Genomic DNA, 19,861 nt, shown 5'->3' with positions numbered 1-19,861 from the left:
TCAATTTGGGTTCAAAATGCACCCAAAATCTATTTGTAGCCTCTTCAAACTAAACTGCACATTTAACATATAAATCAGTGTAAAATTCAATTAAAATAAAAGCTAAACATAAATATATGGGTCGTAGAAGAGGGCCTAATTACAGACTTATCACTTACCTGGATAGGGGGTTCAACTTCATATGTTAGGGTTCTAAGAGATGTCATATCTCGTAGGAATGGCCTAAAAGTTCCACAAGGTATAATTAATATGCACTTCAAAGTCCTTATATATTGGTGACAATCAAATTACTTATAGTTGCATATTTTAGAATAGGTTTTTACTACCTATGTGATGCTAAATATATGAATGGGGAAGGGTTCTTAACTCCTTATAAAGGACAAATGTACCATTTAAAAGAATAAAGGCATGGCTTGCAACTTACAACTCCGCAAGAGTATTTTAATATGAAACATTCTTTTGCTAGAAATGTAATTGAAAAATGTTTTGAGTTACTAAAAGGACGGTGAGCTATTTTGAGGAATAAGTAATTTTATCCAGTTAAAACTCAAGTAAGAATAATTTCAGTTTCTTGTTTGTTGCATAATCATATAAGAAGGAAAATGCAAGTAGATCTTTAGGGTTTGTTTGGGAATTGAGTTTAGAAAGGAAAAGGAGGGGTTAGGGGGTTGTTAATTGTTATTTGAGAGTTAATTAATTGGAGGGGAAGGGTTAGAAGGTTTTTCTAAACCCTCTTAATCTTGATTTTATGAGTTTCACCATTTGGGGTTAGTCTATTAGAATATTTTTCTTCATATTAATTATTAAATGAATAAAATAAAAAAAATAAATATTTTTAAAAAAGTGTGATGTTAATTTTTAAAAAAAATAATAATAATAAAATATTTTTTTTAAAATGTTAATTTTTAGATTGAGAATTTTTTAAAAATATAAAAAATAGAAATATTAATTTTTAAAATATTAATTTTTAAATGAAGAAAAATATATAATTTGTGTATTTTTTTAAAATAATTAAAGAAAAGAATAGCAATAAATTAATTTTTGTTTAAAATATATTAATTTGTAGAGTTATATTTTTTAAAAGTTTATAAAAGTTAAAAATATAATTTTTAAAATATATTTTTAGAGTGATAGTTTTAAAATATAGTTTTAAAAGTATTACTCCAATCAATACATGATAAAAATAAAACAATTTGTATAATTTTAAAATTGAAAAACTTAATTAACTTAAGAAAAAGTTAAGTACATCAAGATCGCACGTATGCTAAATTAAAAAAACAAAAAATATTACAGTTAACCCTTTATTAAAATAAATCTTTTAGTTTTTACTAGATAAATTTGGAAAGAAAATTATAAATTTATCAAAAATTTATATATATACATACATAAAAAAAGGTTGAAAAAAAAATTTCTCTTATAAGGCTTCATCATATTTATTTGCATATAGGCACGGCAATAGAGTGTGACAGGAACCGATTTTGTCCTCCCTATTTTAGCAAAATATTTGATTTTTATTATAGTTTATTTATTTTATATTTTAACAATAATGAAAAATGAGAGTGTGAAAAAATATATATACTCATTATCACACAAGTACACAACAGAATCAAAGAGAGAAAGAGAATCTCCTATTATTTTTGGGACATACATACTTATTATCACTGGACCTAAATTACAAAAGAAAAGAACCTGCAAATTAAGTAAACAATACCTACAAAGGTAAATAATGACGTTAAGTCTTTATAATCGCACTTTGTTCTTTTTACACCCAACTCATTTAAACAAGTCTGTCCAAAATAATACTATTGTATTACGGGTTTGGTAACTTCAAGAGAGAGTCAAAAGAGTAGAATGTAAATGTATGTATAGGTTAATTATAAGCTTCAACGTAACTAGCAGTTTTTGTCTAGAGGATAAGAACTCTTCACCAGGAGAATAATATCTTCTACTTTTTTTACTGAATATGGGAAACCCATTATACCGCTCATACGCACGTTAAGTGCTTCATATTCTCTCCTTTCCACCAACGGATTAAACTATACATATTGTTATAATTCACTGCATATAAAAGATAAAAACCATGACAAAAGCTTGTAACAAATATAAAACCATGACATATAAAAGAGAAAAACCATATAAAAGCTTGTAACAACGGATTAAACTTTGTCTTCATTTTCTATTTAAGAAAAGATAAAAACAAACTGCCAAAAAGCTTGTAACAAATCCAGATTCTATACCAATATAAAACCATGACAAAAGTTCGGATTCATCCACTTCTTCATCTAATGGCTTTGTGTCTTTAGATTTAGCATCCTGCAAACAAATTTTTGGAAGTGGTGGTCCACAAAGATCACAATTACCTGCGTAACTGAGTTCACCGAACCCTTGAAGTTGTGTGCTTGATGGTATTTTGCCTGTGAAATTGTTGAATGATAAGTTTAAGTAACTAAGAAAGAACAACTTGGACATGCCTTGAGGAATGTCACCCATAAGTCGTTTTGTTGAAAAATCAAGGGACTCCATGTTTTTCATGTTGCCAATCTCTTCTGGTATTCTTCCCCTCTAATTTATTAAAGGACAAGTTCAAGGAGGACAATCCAACAAGGCTAAACATTTGAGGAGGTATTGTTCCAGATAGATCATTGCTTGAAAGATCAATTAAGCTCATAAAATGCAAGTTTTGCATCTAGTTTAATCCATGACCTTTAGTAACCAGCTCAAGAATCTCCACAAAGGAGTAATACGCATCACCGAAATTAAAGTAAAAAGTAAGCTTACTACTGGAAGCACTGTTGATAACAAATGATTTGATGTTATTTAGGCAATTGGGTATATGTCCTGAGATTCTATTATCTCCAATATCCAAGATAATGAGGGAAGACATCTGACATATTTGTGGAGGAATGTTACCATTGAATTGATTGGACCTTAGTTGGAGAGCCTTTGCACTCTTTGCTATCCAATTAGGAATATATCCTGAAAAATTATTTTCACGAACATTAAAGACCAATAAAGAGTGGCAGTTTTGTAGCGAGGGAGGTATCTCTCCACAAAGCTTATTTTCATGCAAATGTAGTGAGGTAAGATTAGATAATAAACCCATTGATGGGGGTATCTTTCCTGTTATGTTATTGCTTCCCACGTTAACAAAAACTAATGATTTCCAATTCTTCCAGCAATTTGTAAGCCCTCCATATAAATGATTATTAGAGATGTCCAAGTACTTCAAATTACTTTCCCATTCATCATCTTATGATCACACAAAAGGGGGGATATGGTTCCTGAGAATGAGTTGTTTGGCATATAGACAACAATTGTATTTGAAGATATTTAAGGCACGCCACCTTTCAAATTATTTCTTGACAAAATTATGAATGTAGAGTTCAACAGCACATTTGACATGTCCCAATTTATTGAATTCCTTTCTAACCTTAGCACAGTCCTTGTTGACACAAAATTCCAAAACTAATCTCGAGCATCAAATGATGAGTCAAATATACCAAGTGAAACAAGAGATCTTTGTGTGTCTAACCATGCAGGAAGTTTAGGAGCCGCAAATCCTAAACTTATTTCTTTAAGTTGAAAAGGAGGAACCCAGTGGGGGTTAAAATCAAAGATTAATGGTGGTGATAAGTGTATATCCAATACCTTTAACTTCGAGAGTTTTGCAAAATTTCTCTCAGACACAACCCCTCTCAATTCATTTTCATCAACAGTCAAGACAATTAGGGATGATAGATTTCCCAAATTTTCAGGAATAGATCCAGAAAACATGTTTCTAGAAAGAAGAAGATGTTGTTGATGTTCAAGTTGGCCTAACCAATCTGGAATTGGTCCATTGAAGTTATTATGTACCAAGTTCAAGGATTCCAAGTGTCGAAGATTTAGCAATGCCTTAGGAAGTTGGCCTTTTAAAATATTATCATGAAGATAAATATTTGAGATACCACAAGTAAGATTGAATAACCATTTAGGCAATTCTGAGTGAAATTTATTTTTAGAAAGATGAAGAACTTGAAGTGAAGTAAAATTTGCATATTGAAGAGACGGACTCAAGTCTTCAAGTTGACAATTACTCAGGTGCAACTGTGAAAGTGATGGAAGCATAGTCACTAATTGGAGCCAGTTAGTTTCATTGTGAAGATCAACACCACCAAGGTCAAGATATTCCAAGGAAGAAAAATGAGAAAGCCATTGAAGATTATCAATGGCAAGATTCTCATTAAGTGATAAATCAAGATAACAAAGAACTGAAGAGTTCAGACACTGACGAGGAGGGGTAGCAAGAGATAAATTATGTCCATTTTGACTATTAACATAGTCAAACTGGATAGCTAAGAAATCATTATTGCTCAAATCCAAGTAATTTAGAAATTCGAAGTCCACAAAAGATAGATGGATAGAATCTGGAAGGCAGTGTGATTTATCCACTCTGTCAGCATAAGTTGGATAAAGAGTTGTAGAACATGAAAGTTGAGTTCAGTGACTCTACTTGTGATGCTGTCACAGTTCACTCCTCTCCATTTACAGCAATCTTGTTCAGTGAACCATGAAGAGGGGATGCCTCATGGATGGATCTATGACTCCTTGCTTCAAGTTTAAGAGAGGGTTTCTGTCTTTGTAGTTACAGTGAAATTCAAAGTTGCACGTGCATGTGTTCAGCATGAATGCACATAGGGACCATGCAAAAATAATTGCATATTGGGAGGAAGATACAGTCATGATTATGCCAGAAATGAAGGAGCAAGTTAGGAAGGTAGAGGAAATTTATAGGGTTAATTGTTTGTCTTTATGGGTTGTGATGCTTGATAAGATGTGTCCCCCTCCCTGTATGAAAATGATTTTGGAGACACCATCCAAATCACACAAAAATAATGATGTTTTATATATTGTTAAAAGTGAATATTTTTATATATTTTAAGGATATATATAATATTAATTTTGTTTAGTTAAAATTATAAATTCAAACATTCTATAACTCGTTAATTAAATGATTTTATAGTCAACATTATTTTTTTTTCACCTTTTTTAATGATTCACACAAATGTATATTGGACAGGTAATTATATTAAGAATCTCATTAATTAATACTTTTGGAGTATTATTTAAAAATTGATAATTAATAAATTTTTAAAAAATATCATATAAAAGTGTATTAAAAATATGAGAATAAGTTTTTTTTATTTTTTTTAAAAAAATTCTTTAATAAATACCTACAATTGTTTGCATTTACCATTTATTAAATATACCGATACCGTGAAAAAATAGTACTTTTATGTGAAATAAAAAAATAAATCAAATAAATTTATTTCAGTATATCTTGGACTTAAATCGTGAGTTTTTAATAAAAATAAATAAATCAGATTAGAAATAAAAAAATTGAGTTGCTTAGTATATCAAATTAAGATAACAAAAATATGTATATAAAGTTGAAAGTAGATATAAATATTATTACAAATAAATATAATAAATTTAATTAAATTACTATCAAACTTATAATGAGTCTCTTTATTATATGAGTTTAGTTTTGATACATTAACAATTCAAAAAAAAAAATTACACTGTTAACCAATTAAAAATTATTATAGACATAATTTTCAAAATAATTATTACCAAAAATAATAAATGTTAATTACTTGAGTTGAAAATTATTAATAATATACTCTCTAAGATTCCTTTTTATTTGTTAAAATTCATTAAAAATTGCAAAAATTATCCATAATTTAATAAATTGTAGTTAACAATAAAAATGTTTGTTGCTAGCATTCTTCAACTTGATAATTAATGTGATTTTTAAATAAATATTACATTTGAAGAGTACAACACTTAATTTATTTTTTTAATAAAGAATATCCCAACCACAAAGGTTGAATAAATTGCTTCGAGAAATGCTTTTGATAAATAGGCATCAGGAATCAAAACAATTTCTAGCTCTGCAAAGCAAGGAATCTTATCCGTTTTTCTTTTGCTTTTGCCTTTTAAAATGTTCACAGATAGCTTTTGACCGCAATCATCACTAAGCTGTCTTGTTTGTTAGCATGCCAACAACTTTCACAATTGACATGATTTGAAGTTTTGAACTGTTATTATGGATCCGGATAGCTAATGCGGAACTTGACATCTAGTTTTAAATTTGCTTAAGTAAATTTAGTCTCGGTTAAGCAAATACAAGCTAAACCACAATTGACTTGATTTGAAGTTTTGAACTGTTCATTGGGTGGACTACACATTCATAATGCTTTTTACAAATCACGTGGATCTTAATTGTGGCAAGATTTAGGGCAGTTTCAATTTTAGAATAAGGTATGTACACAAAAAAATTTCATATAATGGTGATTGAGCTTGAATTTTCTTGAACATTTTTTGTGGCGTATTGTAACAACTTGAACAAAGGTGAAAAACTGCTGTCTATTGGAACAGGCTTGGATGACTATCTGGACAATCTTCTTGACGCCAAATGACCCAAAGTACATACGAAATAGTATCATGTTCTCTACCTCTCTCTAACCAAAGTGAATATATTATGATCTTGATCAAAGTGAGACTAAATTAACTATGATAAAAAAAGATGTTGGACCAAAACTCTTGGAGTGGGGTTCTGATCCCAGCGTGAAGATTTTGATTATTGATAAGGATGCCCATTACATTTTCTTTTCCTACATTAAGGGCAATTTTTATAAAAGCAGAACCAAAATAAGTATGAATCAGATAAGTAGCTTTTTTGAATTCATAAAGAAAGAGACATTTTTTATTTGATGGTTGAGGCAGGAAATATACTTTTTTTTAGCAATTTCTATTAGAGGAGTTTTCTTCTTTTTGTTAACGAATAGGAAGAATTTTAATTTATTACATATAACTTTTTTGACGGGTCAAAGTTGTTTTATCGGTGAATTCTGATATATTTTTATTAAGAAGTAAAAGTGGTAATATAAGTTATATTTAAAAATGATATATTAGTAATTTTTTTTTTTTCTCAATCGGTTCCTCTTTTTTGTCTTCTCTCTTTTTTTCTTCAGCATTAATAACATAGCTTAGACTTAAAAAAATATGAAAAAATACTAAAAAAATTAGAAGCATAAATTTTCTAGAGATACAATCAACAAGTTTACATCCTTATTCATATTCTGTAATAAAAGGACACATATATTAAAATATGACAAACATAGATTTACTAAGAATTCTTATTGAATATGTTTATGTTCTTTTTTTATCTTTGAAATATGACACAGTTTGCTTAAAAAAATCAAGATTTGATTAGAAATTTGCGTAAAAAATTGCAACAAACTCATAATCTTTTACATAGTCACAGCTCATATCAGACTTAAGATTGATTCTCAGCTTTATATTTGAACTAACAGACAGATAGATTATGTTGATTACCTTTTGACTCTATTTTGTGACCTGATTAACTATTGTCTCCTTTCTGTGACGTAATTTTTTTTTAAAATTTTACTTTTTAAATCCGTTCTGTAGAGGAACTCATGTAAAAAGCTAACATCACTGTTCTTTACATTAATCTTATTAGAGAACTGATGCATAAAAAGTTAACGTATATTTTCTACATCGATTTTATAAAGCAACTAATGTTGTAGAAAGTTAACATAGCTACTTTTTACATCAGTCATACAAAAAAACATATATAGAAAGTTAACATCTTAACATAAAAAATAAAATAAAGCTAACATATACCCTTCATTAACATGTTATTATCTAAAATAGTCATATGCTACTATCGATTATTAACTTTTTTATTCATCAATCTTAACCATTCATTTTTTATTTACAAATATCGACGACTTAATGTTAATTTCACTTTACTTATTAAAAAATATTATTTTTATTTCTTAAAAAAAAAAAGGAAAGATATTAGAATTCACTTGTTTTCTTTCAGAAATATTCTTTCTATAAATTATGTTCACATGTTTATATAAGATAGAAATAGAGATAAAATATGAGGTAATTTTGGAATGAAATAAACTTTTACTCAGTACAGTTAAAATATTTTTTTTAGATTTTATATAATTTATTTTTTATATACTATTAATATATTAATTTTATGTTAATATATTAATTTATATATTTTAATTTTTTTAAATATTTATTTTAATATATTTATTTAAAATATAAATTTTATTCTTCTTTTTCAAAATTTTCTTTTTTAAATAATCTCTAAAATGTCAGATATCAATTATTTATTTATAGATATAATTAACGATATATTAAATCTATGTGACTCGCCTCACTAGCTTAATTTTTCGATGTAAGAATTTTGTAGAAATTAGTGTGTTTGTGTAAATGATTTTTGTGAAATAGTAAAATAGGGTAAAAATAAATGTACTATGGCCTTTTTCTATCTTCAGGCTTCCAAGGTCTACTTTAATGGGTCCTTTCTTAAAAAGGAAGTTCCCCTTTATTTTAAGCATAGTTGATTCTGTGAAAATTCAAGTCTAAATTATGTATTTATTTATTTTTGCAAAAAAGTCTAAATTATATTTTTTAAATAGGAGGCATGATAAAGTTGCGTGAGCAACAGATAATACAACTCACGTAATAATTTCATTAACTTCAAAAAGTTTGGATAAACCAAATGGTTTGTCGACACATATAGGAAACATGCCTATGATATTTGACTCATGGATTTAAATTTGAGAAATTTTAATTACATACTTTTTTTTTATTATGAAGTAAATTTTATGCGAGTCTTGTTAAATAAAAAATATTCAATTATTTTATAATATTCATGTAAAGTTTAACTAATATAATTCATGCTACATAAAATATAAAATAATAAAACAGTTATATAGCTTGGTTTTCTAAGTGAAAAGTTTTTATAGAACACAATTTTGAAAATTTCTTTTAGAATATACTTTGGAAGAAGAGTTTTGGAGGAAAAAGATGGAGGGGATATATTTTTTATTTTAAATGAAAATAATTATATATTATTTATAATAATAAATGCATAATTAATATATTAATTATATTTTTTTATTTTGAATAAATATTAAAGTGGGATTATTAAATTGGACTCAGTCATTAACAGTATTGATCAACGATGCACTCCCAGTCTCCCACCACAGTGTCTTGTCTTTGACGTATCACTCAGGTTATCAGCATAGCCATGTCTCTACCAAGTGGTCCTTTCAGTAATTTGGCGATGCATTTATCACAAATGTTGCCATCATAGATGATGAAAAAACTGATAACAATAGAAATCCGGAGACCAAAAACCTAGGAAAGTTCTCCAAAGCTTCATTTGGAGAGTCCATTCGGACTTTAAAAGAAATAAAAAGGAATTTATTCATTTTATTATTGTTTGAGAAGGAACGAAGCAAAGTTGCAAACTTTAGTTGCATATTTCTGTTTGTTCACAAAAGGTTGCGTGCCATTTTGATTTTGAGCTTAGCATTAAATCATCATCATTTGCCAAACAACTTTTATAAACAGGTGGAAGTAGATTGAAATAAGAGATAGAGAAAGAGAAACAATTTTTATATTAATATTTTTCTACAAGTAATACTGTCCAATTTAAATAAAATTAATCATCACATAAAATAATTTAAACAAATCTTACATAATTATATATATCAAACTATAACATAATTTAACAACTGAGTAATAATTTTTTAATTTTTGTATAATTAAAGTAATTACATGGGTAATTTTTTCGAGAAAATGAGATATAATCCCTATATCTTGATACTTGCATGCTAGTTATATAGTTATTACTGGACGGAAATTACGAATAAGAAACATGTCTGATACCACACATTTATTTAAGAAAGAGCATCCACGACCTTAAAGTCCTTTATAAGCAAAGGCTTCAGTAGCATCACTTTTTTAGACCCAGGTAGGTAGAGTTGAAACTGCAAAAGTACCTGCAAATTAAGTAAATTAAATAATAATTGCAAGGGTAAATAATAAAAATATTCGTTTGGAAATTCAAATATTAATTATGTGAGAAAAACCTTTAGCAGTTATTTAGCTTTTATAATGGTATTTTGATCTCTTTTCGCTGAACTCAATTAGGCAAGTTTGTCCTAAATAATACTAATTGCATCCAAGGTTATAGTTACTTCAAGTTCCATAATTGATCAAGAAACAAACAAAAGAGAGAGTGCAGGATGTAAACGTAATGGTTATAACAACCAGCTTTTGTAGACCACAAGAATGCTCAGAACAATCCCCTGAACACAATAATTGGATGAACGAGCTAATTTGTAGGAAAGCTACCCTCTGCAACTGGAGTATGGTCGTAGAGGAACAATTACAATATTTGGATTTACTCAATAAATATGTGAATGTTAGAAATTTTATGTTTTTATATTTTTAATAATATAAGGTACATTACATATTATTTATAATATTTATATAATTTTTTATATTTATAAAACTTTAATATTATTGATTTAATTTTAGTGAGTCTTTAGTCTATTAATAAAAAGTAATATAGATTTAATAACTAGAAACAAAATTTAAGTCCATGAAAAGATAACAAAAACAATAATAAGAATAGATATAAAAGTGTAGTCATAGTATCTAATGCATTAGATTAGACAGTATTTTATTCCCTCCTCTTCGTTGGAGGATAAAGAAACTTAACTGTGAAAAATTATAGTATCAAATATTTCAAAATATCATTTATAAAATGTTAATAAAGTTTTATGAATTCAAGCATTTTTAAAACTCTCTTTTATCCTTTGGTTTTATACTGTTAATAGAAATTATCCAACAATGAATCTCATTATATGGCGCATAAGTTTATTAAAGAGTTATATTGTTCATATGATAGTGATAGATAATAATAACTATACATAAAATAAAATGGATACGTAACAAGAATAGTATAGGTAATAAAAAATAAAAAACATATCAGATGGAAGGAGAAACTTATTTAGTATAACAACTACTTACCACTAGGCTATGCATGCACTTGTTCAATCTCAACCGGAAGGAGTTAACATTGATGATAACCACGACAAAGTCGATCTTCTAAGCCATAAAGGAATTTGAAGTAAGCGTGTCTCCATTTCCTATTTAAGAAAATGCAACAGCAGAATCCCAAAAAGCCCACGGCAAATCCACATTCTATACCAATGCAAAACCATGACAAAAATTCAGATTCATTCTCAGCTTCATCCATTGGCTTTGTGTCTTTTGATTGACCATCCTGCAAGCAGATTTTTTTGAGTGGAAGTCCACAAAGATCACGATTTCCTACGTAGCTGAGTTCAGTAAACCCCTGAAGTTGTGTGCCTGATGGTATTTTGCCCGTGAGATTGTTGGATGACAGGTTTAAGAAACTGAGAAAGGATAGACTGGAAATGCCCTGAGGAATTTCACCCCAAAGTTGGTTTGTTGATAAATCAAGGGACTCCAAGTTTTTCATGTTGCCAATCTCTTCTGGTATTCTTCCCTCTAATTTATTGAAGGACAAGTTCAAGGAATGCAATCCAATGAGGCTAAACAGTTGTGGAGGTATTGCTCCTGATATTTCATTGCCGGAAAGATCAAGTAAGGTCATAAAGTGCAGGGTTTTTTCGTATTCTGATACTTGACCCTTGGTAAAAAGCTCAAGACTCTCTACAGAGTAGTAATAAATACTACCGAGATCAAAGTAAAAAGTAAGCTTACTATGCGAAGCATTGTTGAAAATTAAAGATGTGATATTATTTAGGCAATTGGGTATATGTCCTGAGATTCTATTATCTCCAAAATCAAAAATAATTAGGGAAGAAATTTGGCATATTTGTGGTGGAATGTTACCACTGAATTGATTGGACCTTAATTGGAGAGCCTTTGCACTCTGTGGTATCCAGTTTGGTATATTTCCTGAGAAGTTATTTTCACGAACATTAAAGACCAGAAGAGGGCAATTCCGCAACATGGGAGTTATCTCACCATAGAGCTCATTCTCATGCAGATGCAACGTAGTAAGATTAGATAATAAGCCCATTGATGGGGGTATCTCTCCTGTTAAGTTATTGCTTCCCAAGTTAATATGAAGTAATGACTTCCAGTTCTTCCAACAATTTGTAAGCCCTCCAGATAGATGATTGTTAGAGAGATCCAAATATAACAAATTGCTTTTCCCATTCAGCATCTTAGGATCACACAAAAGGGGAGAGATGGTTCCTGACAATAGGTTGTTTGATAAATCAATAAGGGCCACATTTGATGAGAGTCGAGGCAAACCACTTTTCAAATTATTGTTTGACAGAGCTATGAATGTAGTGTTCAACACCGCATTTGAAATGTCCCCATCTATTGAATTGTCTTCTAAATCTAGCTCGACCTTCGTCATTGATGCAAAATTCCAAAACTCATCTTGAGCCTCAAATGATGAGTGAAAAATGGCTAGAAGATCAAGGGATCTTTGTGTGTATAGCCATGCAGGAGGTTTAGAACCACCAAATGCTAAACATATGTCGTCAAGTTGAAAAGGAGGAACCCAATGGGGATCAAAATCAAAGATTAACGGTGGTGATACGCATATATCCAAATTCTCCAACTTCGATAATTTTGCAAAATTTCTCTGAGACACAACCCCGGTCAAATTATTGCTGCCGACATCCAAGACCATTAAGGATGACAGATTTCCCAAATTTGTGGGAATAGATCCAGTAAACTCGTTCCCTGTAAGATAAAGCTCTTGCAAAAGTTCAAGTTGTCCTAGCCAATCTGGAATTGGTCCATTGAAGTTATTGAATGCCAAAATCAAGGATTTCAGATATCGAAGATTTGGCAATGCCTTCGGTAGTTGGCCTTTCAAAGAATTATCATAAAAACTAATATATGAAATGCCACTAGAAAGATTGAATAACCATTTAGGTAACTCTGAGTCAAATTCATTATAGGAAAGATGAAGACCTTGAAGTGAAGTAAAATTAGCATATTGAAGAGACGGACTCAAGTCTTTAAGTTGACAACGACTCAGGCGCAACTCTGTAAGTGATGGAAGCATACTCACTAATTGAAGCCAATTAGTTTCCTTATGCAGATCAATGCGACCAAGGTTGAGATATTCCAAGGAAGAAAGGTGGGAAAGCCATAGAAGATTATCAATGGCAAGACTCTCATTATCTGATAAATCAAGATAACGAAGAACTGAAGAGTTCACAGATTGACGAGGAGAGGTAGCAAGAGATCGATTATGATCATATGGACTATTAACATAATCAAATTGGATAGCCAAGAAATCATTATTGCTCAAATCCAAGTAATTTAGAAATTCAAAGTCCACAAAAGATAGATGAATAGAACCTGTAAGGCAGTGTGATTTATCCACTTTGTCAACAAAAGTTGGATGAAGAGCTGTAGAACACGTGAGACTAAGCTCAGTGACTCTACTTGTGATGTTGTCACAAGTCACTCCCCTCCATTCACAACAATCTTTGGTAGTGGACCATGATGAGAGCACACCTGATGGATCAGTGGCTCCTTGCTTGAAGTATAAGAGAGCATGCTTGTCTTTCTGGTTACAACGGATCATGAAGCTCCAAGAACCCGTGTTGAACATAAATAATATTACACATAGCAACCAAGCAAATGTGATTGCATACTGAGGAGGAGATGTATTCATGATTGTGCGCCAAAAACAAATGTGCATAAGCTCAAGGGAAAACTCTATTTAATTTATATACAATTAAGAGTCTCCATATATATCCTTTGTCTATGGTAAAAATAAAATAGTCACAATGATAAAATACTTCAAGCATTGAAATTGACTGTCTAAATTTCTTTGCATTGTAGCGGTCACGTTGCATGAAAATAAAGTGCTCCTCCTTTACGAAAACGATTTACGCATTATTATATTTATTTAATATTTTTTCCCTCTCTCACTGCGGCGATCAAGATACTATTTATACAAAATTTCTTCGTTCGGGGCTCAAGAAAACTTTTTTCTTATAAAAATTGCATAAATTCACTTTAAAATCTAAGAGGTTTATTTTATAAAAGATAAGCATTTGTACGGTTGTTATATTTTGATATATACTTTAAACAAATATCAATGTTTCATTGGTGAAAGACTGGAAAATTTTGGCAGTATATCAATGACAAAGGACAAGTCACGCAAGGTAGACTAATCTTGGTGCAGAAAATTAGCCATAACATTTACTTATTAATTGACCAAGTCAACGTTTAGCAAATAAGATATGTGAACATATTTTTTAAGTTATTGGCTTATTGGTACGTTGATATTTTTCAGAAAAAAAAAAAAGAAAAAGATGCATGATAAGTATAATTAAATGTTAAAATGAGAGTCTTTTAACAATATTTTCTTATATATACAAATCTTAAAATAAAGCACAAAATTACATACATAATAAATTTGAACACTTTTTTACTCCAATCAATACGTGATAAAATAACTTAATTTTTACAATTTAAAAAACTAAAAAAACCTGATTAACTTTGAAAAAAAAAGTAAACAACGTCAAGATCGTACATATGCTAAATTTAAAAAAAATCAACTCTATTAAAATAAATCTCCCCATCATTTTGGATAGCTTGATTGACCTAGTAGTTTGGACAATTTCGGTAAAGTTATAAGGTAAGAATACTGATATTTATATGAATTTTATCTTTACAAATCTCTTTGAAACTATATGAACACTGCATAAAATGTAAAAAATCAATAAACCTAACTTCTTAAAATTGAGTTAAGACATGCCGTAAGACTCCATGATATGATTATTCAATAGAACATAATAAATCTCCTTACAATTTGAATACAATTTTGTAAATTATAAGACAAGAAGAAGAATATTTATGTAAAATTTCTGCTTTTCATTGGCCACATCAATACTCTTTTGTACAAGTGTTATATTTTGGTAAACGTCGAACAAATATCAATGTTTCATAGAAGAAATTACAGATTGGAATTTCTGTGTGAGTATTAATAACGAGGTCTAAGTCACACAAGGTCGACTAATCTATATAGCATTTAATGTATGATAAAAATTTGATCATAAATGATTAATAATAGGAAGATATATGAATTTTTTTAAGTTGGTGTAAACTTATATGTCGTTATATTTTTTTATAGTGACGTATATGTCGTTATTGAATAGAAATCTTAAGCCACGTTTGATGCAATTTTTCCTTAGACTTTTCTTCTCTTTGTTATAAGTTGGCCTAGTTACTCAAATAATGTTCTGCAAACGATTTTTTTAATATATATTCATGAGCACACAATAAATATTATATATAAAAAATTAATTTTAAAACTATAAAATATAATATAAAGGGGAGAAGCTAGAAGGTAAGGGAAAACCTTTTCAACGATGCACTTCCACCACAGTTTCTTGTCTTTGACGTATCACTCATGTTACCAGCATCGCCATGTCTCTACCAACTGGTCCTTTTATTAATTTGGCGATGCATTTACCACAAATGTTGCCATCGTAGATGATGAAAAAAATGATAAGAATAGAAACCCTGGGACCAAAAAACCTAGGAAAGTTCAAGTTGTCGTAGCCAATCTGGAATTGGTCCATTGAAGTTATTGAATGCCAAAATCAAGGATTTCAGATATCGAAGATTTGGCAATGCCTTCGGTAGTTGGCCTTTCAAAGAATTATCATAAAAATTAATATATGAAATGCCACTAGAAAGATTGAATAACCATTTAGGTAACTCTGAGTCAAATTCATTATAGGAAAGATGAAGACCTTAAAGTGAAGTAAAATTAGCATATTGAAGAGACGGACTCAAGTCTTTAAGTTGACATTGACTCAGGTACAACAGTGTAAGTGATGGAAGCATAGTCACTAATTGAAGCCAATTAGTTTCCTTGTGCAGATCAATGCGATCAAGGATGAGATATTCCAAGGAAGAAAGGTGGAATAGCCATCGAAGATTATCAATGGCGAGATTCTCATCAACTGATAAGTCAAGATGACGAAGTACTGAAGAGTTCACAGATAAGGATGCCCATTACATTTTCTTTTCCTACATTAAGGGCAATTTTTATAAAAGCAGAACCAAAGTATGAATCAGATAAGTAACTTTTTTGAATTCATAAAGAAAGAGACATTTTTTATTTGATGGTTGAGGCAGGAAATATTTTTTTTTATCGATTTCCATGAGAGGAGTTTTCTTCTTTTTTCTTAACGAATCGAAAGAATTTTAATTTATTACATATAACTTTTTTGACGGGTCAAAGTTGTTTTCTCGATGAATTCTAAATTTTTTTTTTTAAACATTATCAACTGATGATTAAAATTAGATGATTAAAAATAAAAAATAAAAAACTAGTAATATAATTTATATTTAAAAAAGATATATTAATATTTTTTTTCTCATTCAATTCCTCTTTTTTGTCGTTTTCCTTTTCTTCTTTGGTATTAATAACATAGCTTAGACTTAAGGAAAAATATAAAAAAATACTAAAAAAAAAAAATTAGAAGCATAAATTAATATTCTGCAAGTGCAAGTGCATCAACAAGTTCTCATCCTTATTCATATTTTGTAATAAAAGGACATATATATTAAAATATGATAAATATAGATTTATCAAGAATCTTTATTAAATATATTTATATTTTCTTTCTATCTTTGAAATATGACATAATTTGCTTAAGAAAATCACACTTTTGGACCAAACTTTGCGTAAAAAATTGCAACAAACTCATAGTCTTTTCACATATTCACAGCTACTAGCAGACTTGAGATGCTTAACTTTATATCTTAGACTAACGGATAAATAGATTATGTTAATTCTCTTTTGACTCTATTTTGTGACATGATTAACTATTGTCTCCTTTTTGTGACGTAATTTTTTTTAAAATATTACTTTCTAAATCGGTTCTGTAGAGAAACCTATGTAAAAAAGCTAATATCATTATTTTTTACATTGATTTTATTGGAGAACTTATGCATAAAAAGCTAACATATACTTCCTACATCAATTTTGTTAAGAAACTGATGTAGAAAGTTAACGTAGCTACTTTTTACATTAATCAGTAGAAAGTTAACATCTTAACATCAAAAATAAAGTAAAGCTAGCGTATACTCTTTATTAACATGTTATTACCCAAAGTAATCACATGCTACTTTCGATTATTAACCTTTTCACTAATCAATCTTAACCATTCATTTTTTATTTACAAATATCGACAGCTTAGTATTAATTTCACTTTACTTATTGAAAAATATTATTTTTATTTTTTACAAAAAAAAAAAGAAAGGATATTAGAATTATCTGTTTTCTTTCAAGAATATTCTTTCTATAAATTATGTTAACATGTTTTATATAAGGTAGAAATAGAGATAAAATATTCTTTATAATAGTTTATTCTTTTTTATGAGGTAATTTTTGAATGAAATAAACTTATGTTTTACACAATACAATTAAAATATGTTTTTTAGAGTTTATATAATTTATTTTTTATGTATTATTAATATATTAAGTTTATGTCTATATATTAATTTATATATTTTATTTTTTTAAAATATTAATTTTAATATATTTATTTAAAATATACATTTTATTTTTCTTTAAAAATTTTCTTTTTCAAATAATCTCTAAAATTTCAGATATCAATTATTTATTTATTGATATAATTAACAATATATTAAATCTATGTGACTCGCCTCACTAGCTTAATTTTTCGATGTAAGAATTTTGTAGAAATTAGTGTGTTTGTGTAAATGATTTTTGTGAAATAGTAAAATAGGGTAGAAATAAATGTACTATGCCCTTTTTCTGTCTTGAGGCTTCCAAGGTCTACTTTAACGGGGCCTTTCTTAAAAAGGAGGTTCCCCTTTTATTTTAAGCAAAGTTGATTCTGTGAAAATTCAAGTCTAAATTATGTATTTCTTCTTCTTCTTCTTTTTTGCAAAAAAGTCTAAATTATGTATTTTAAATTTAAGAAATCCTAATCACATACTTATATTATGAAGTAAATTTTATGTGAGTCTTGTTAAATAAAAAATATTCAATTATTTTATAAGATTCAAGTAAAGTTTAAGTAATATAATTCATGCTACATAAAATATAAAATAATAAAACAGTTATATTGCTTGTTTTTCTAAGTGAAAAGTTTGTATAGAACACAGTTTTGAAAATTTCTTTTAGAATATACTTTGGGAGAAGAGTTTTGGAGGAAAAAGATGAGGAGGATATATTTTTTATTTTAAATGATAATAATTATATATTATTTATAATAATAAATGCATAATTAATATATTAATTATATTTTTTTATTTTGAATAAAATATTAATTTTAAATATATTTATTTAACATATAAAATTTATTTTTCTCTTACTTCTTTTTCAAAACTCTCCTTTTCAAACAATCTCTTAATAAAAATTATATGAAAAAAAAGTCAAAGTATGATTATTAAATTGGACTCAGTCATTAACACTGTTGATCAAGTAATATGTGTCTATATTGATTTTATCTGTTACTTAGAGTCCCTAAATTCAAACTCTTTGACGTATTACTCAAGTTATCAGCATCGCCATGTCTCTACCAACTGGTCTTTTAAGTAATTTGGCGATGCATTTACCAAAAATGTTACCCTCTGCATGTGAAGTATGGTCGTAGAGGAATAGCATTCTAGCAGAAAAATACTTACAATATTGGGATTTACTGAATATGGGAATCCCATCATACTACGCATAGTTTGTTCAGGAGTTATATTGTTCTGATATGATAGTGATAGATAATAATAAATAACTATATCTAGAAAATACAATGATACTTAACCAGAATACTATAGGTAATGTAAAACATTAGTAATGAAAATTTAAAAACAAAAATCAGATGGAAGGAGAAACTTATTTAGTATAACAACTCAAATGAAAATCTCGATTGAAAGGTTCTACATACCACTAGGCTATGCATGCAACTTGTTCAATCTCAACCCCGGAAGGAGTTAACTTTGATAACAACCACGACAAAGTCGATCTTTTAAGCCATAAAGGAATTTGAAGTAAGCGTGTCTCCATTTCCTATTTAAGAAAATGCAACAGCAGAATCCCAAATAGCTCACGGCAAATCCACATTCTATACCAATGTAAAACCATGACAAAAATTCATATTCACCCTCATCTTCATCCATTGGCTTTCTATAGCATGTATCAATGGTATGTCTTGTCTTTTCATAATAACTATACACTTTAAAAGTATTTTCTCTTTCATACCTAGTACCTCTTCCATAACTTGCATTGTTGTTTTTATAACCTCCTCTTCTAGTAATAGCCATTGTCTTAGGCTGATCACCAAAAATCTCTCTTTTGTTGTGTAACAAGAGAGAAAACTTTATTCAAGGATGGCAAGGGATCCATCATTAGAATTTGAGTTCTAACAGTCAAATATCTATCATTTAGCCCTTTTAGAAATTTAATAATCTAGTCTTGTCCTTTATACACAACATTTAAAGTAGTAGGTGAAAAAGATCAAGCTCATCCTAAAGAATTTTGAGCTCAGTCAAATAGTTTGTAACACTCAACTCGCCTTGTTTAAAAGAAAAAATCATCTCCTAAAGATCAGAAATGTGAATCATGTCTCCTTTTGAGAAACTGCCTCTAAATCATTCCATATGTCAAAGGCATTGTCCATATAGATAATGTTCTGTGCAATGGATGGAGAAACAGCTTTTCAGCATCCAAGAAACAACCAACATATTGGCTCTCTGCCATGCTGGAAACAATGAGTTGGTACGATCAAGAGCTTTTATGGTTCCATCAATGAAACTTATCTTGTTTTTTGAAATGAGACTCATTCAAAATGAACGTGACCAATGATGATAGTTTGGTCCTTCAAGAACATTCAAGACAATGAGAAATGAAGGATTATCAAAGGAACTAACATGGTGAGGAGAACTAAGGTTTTGTAAGGGATCAACAACTTCA

The 19,861-nt window shown here is 28.9% G+C and overlaps 2 protein-coding genes across 2 annotated transcripts; both read right to left on the bottom strand.

Annotated features, from left to right (window-relative positions):
• On the bottom strand, positions 1-4,524 carry LOC113871777 (receptor-like protein EIX2). The gene is made up of 7 exons (XM_027508882.1): positions 4,508-4,524; positions 3,501-4,432; positions 2,714-2,976; positions 2,472-2,562; positions 2,249-2,414; positions 159-222; positions 1-54 (listed from the first exon to the last, which is right to left on the bottom strand). Exons 1-7 carry the CDS (start codon positions 4,522-4,524, stop codon positions 1-3), a joined length of 1,587 nt encoding a protein of 528 aa, XP_027364683.1.
• A 4,947-nt stretch (positions 4,525-9,471) lies between these two features.
• On the bottom strand, positions 9,472-13,600 carry LOC113871483 (receptor-like protein EIX2). Its single transcript, XM_027508579.1, has 2 exons — positions 10,912-13,600; positions 9,472-9,875 (listed from the first exon to the last, which is right to left on the bottom strand). Exon 1 carries the CDS (start codon positions 13,577-13,579, stop codon positions 10,955-10,957), a length of 2,625 nt encoding a protein of 874 aa, XP_027364380.1. The 5' UTR covers positions 13,580-13,600; the 3' UTR covers positions 9,472-9,875; positions 10,912-10,954.
• Between the last annotated feature and the right edge of the window lie 6,261 nt (positions 13,601-19,861).

This window comes from Abrus precatorius, unplaced genomic scaffold (genome assembly GCF_003935025.1).
Source record: "Abrus precatorius isolate BTA unplaced genomic scaffold, Abrus_2018 Scaffold7, whole genome shotgun sequence".
Lineage (NCBI taxonomy): Eukaryota > Viridiplantae > Streptophyta > Magnoliopsida > Fabales > Fabaceae > Abrus > Abrus precatorius.
The sequence above is the reverse complement of the archived record's forward strand: the minus strand, read 5'-3'. Positions and strand labels throughout refer to the sequence as shown.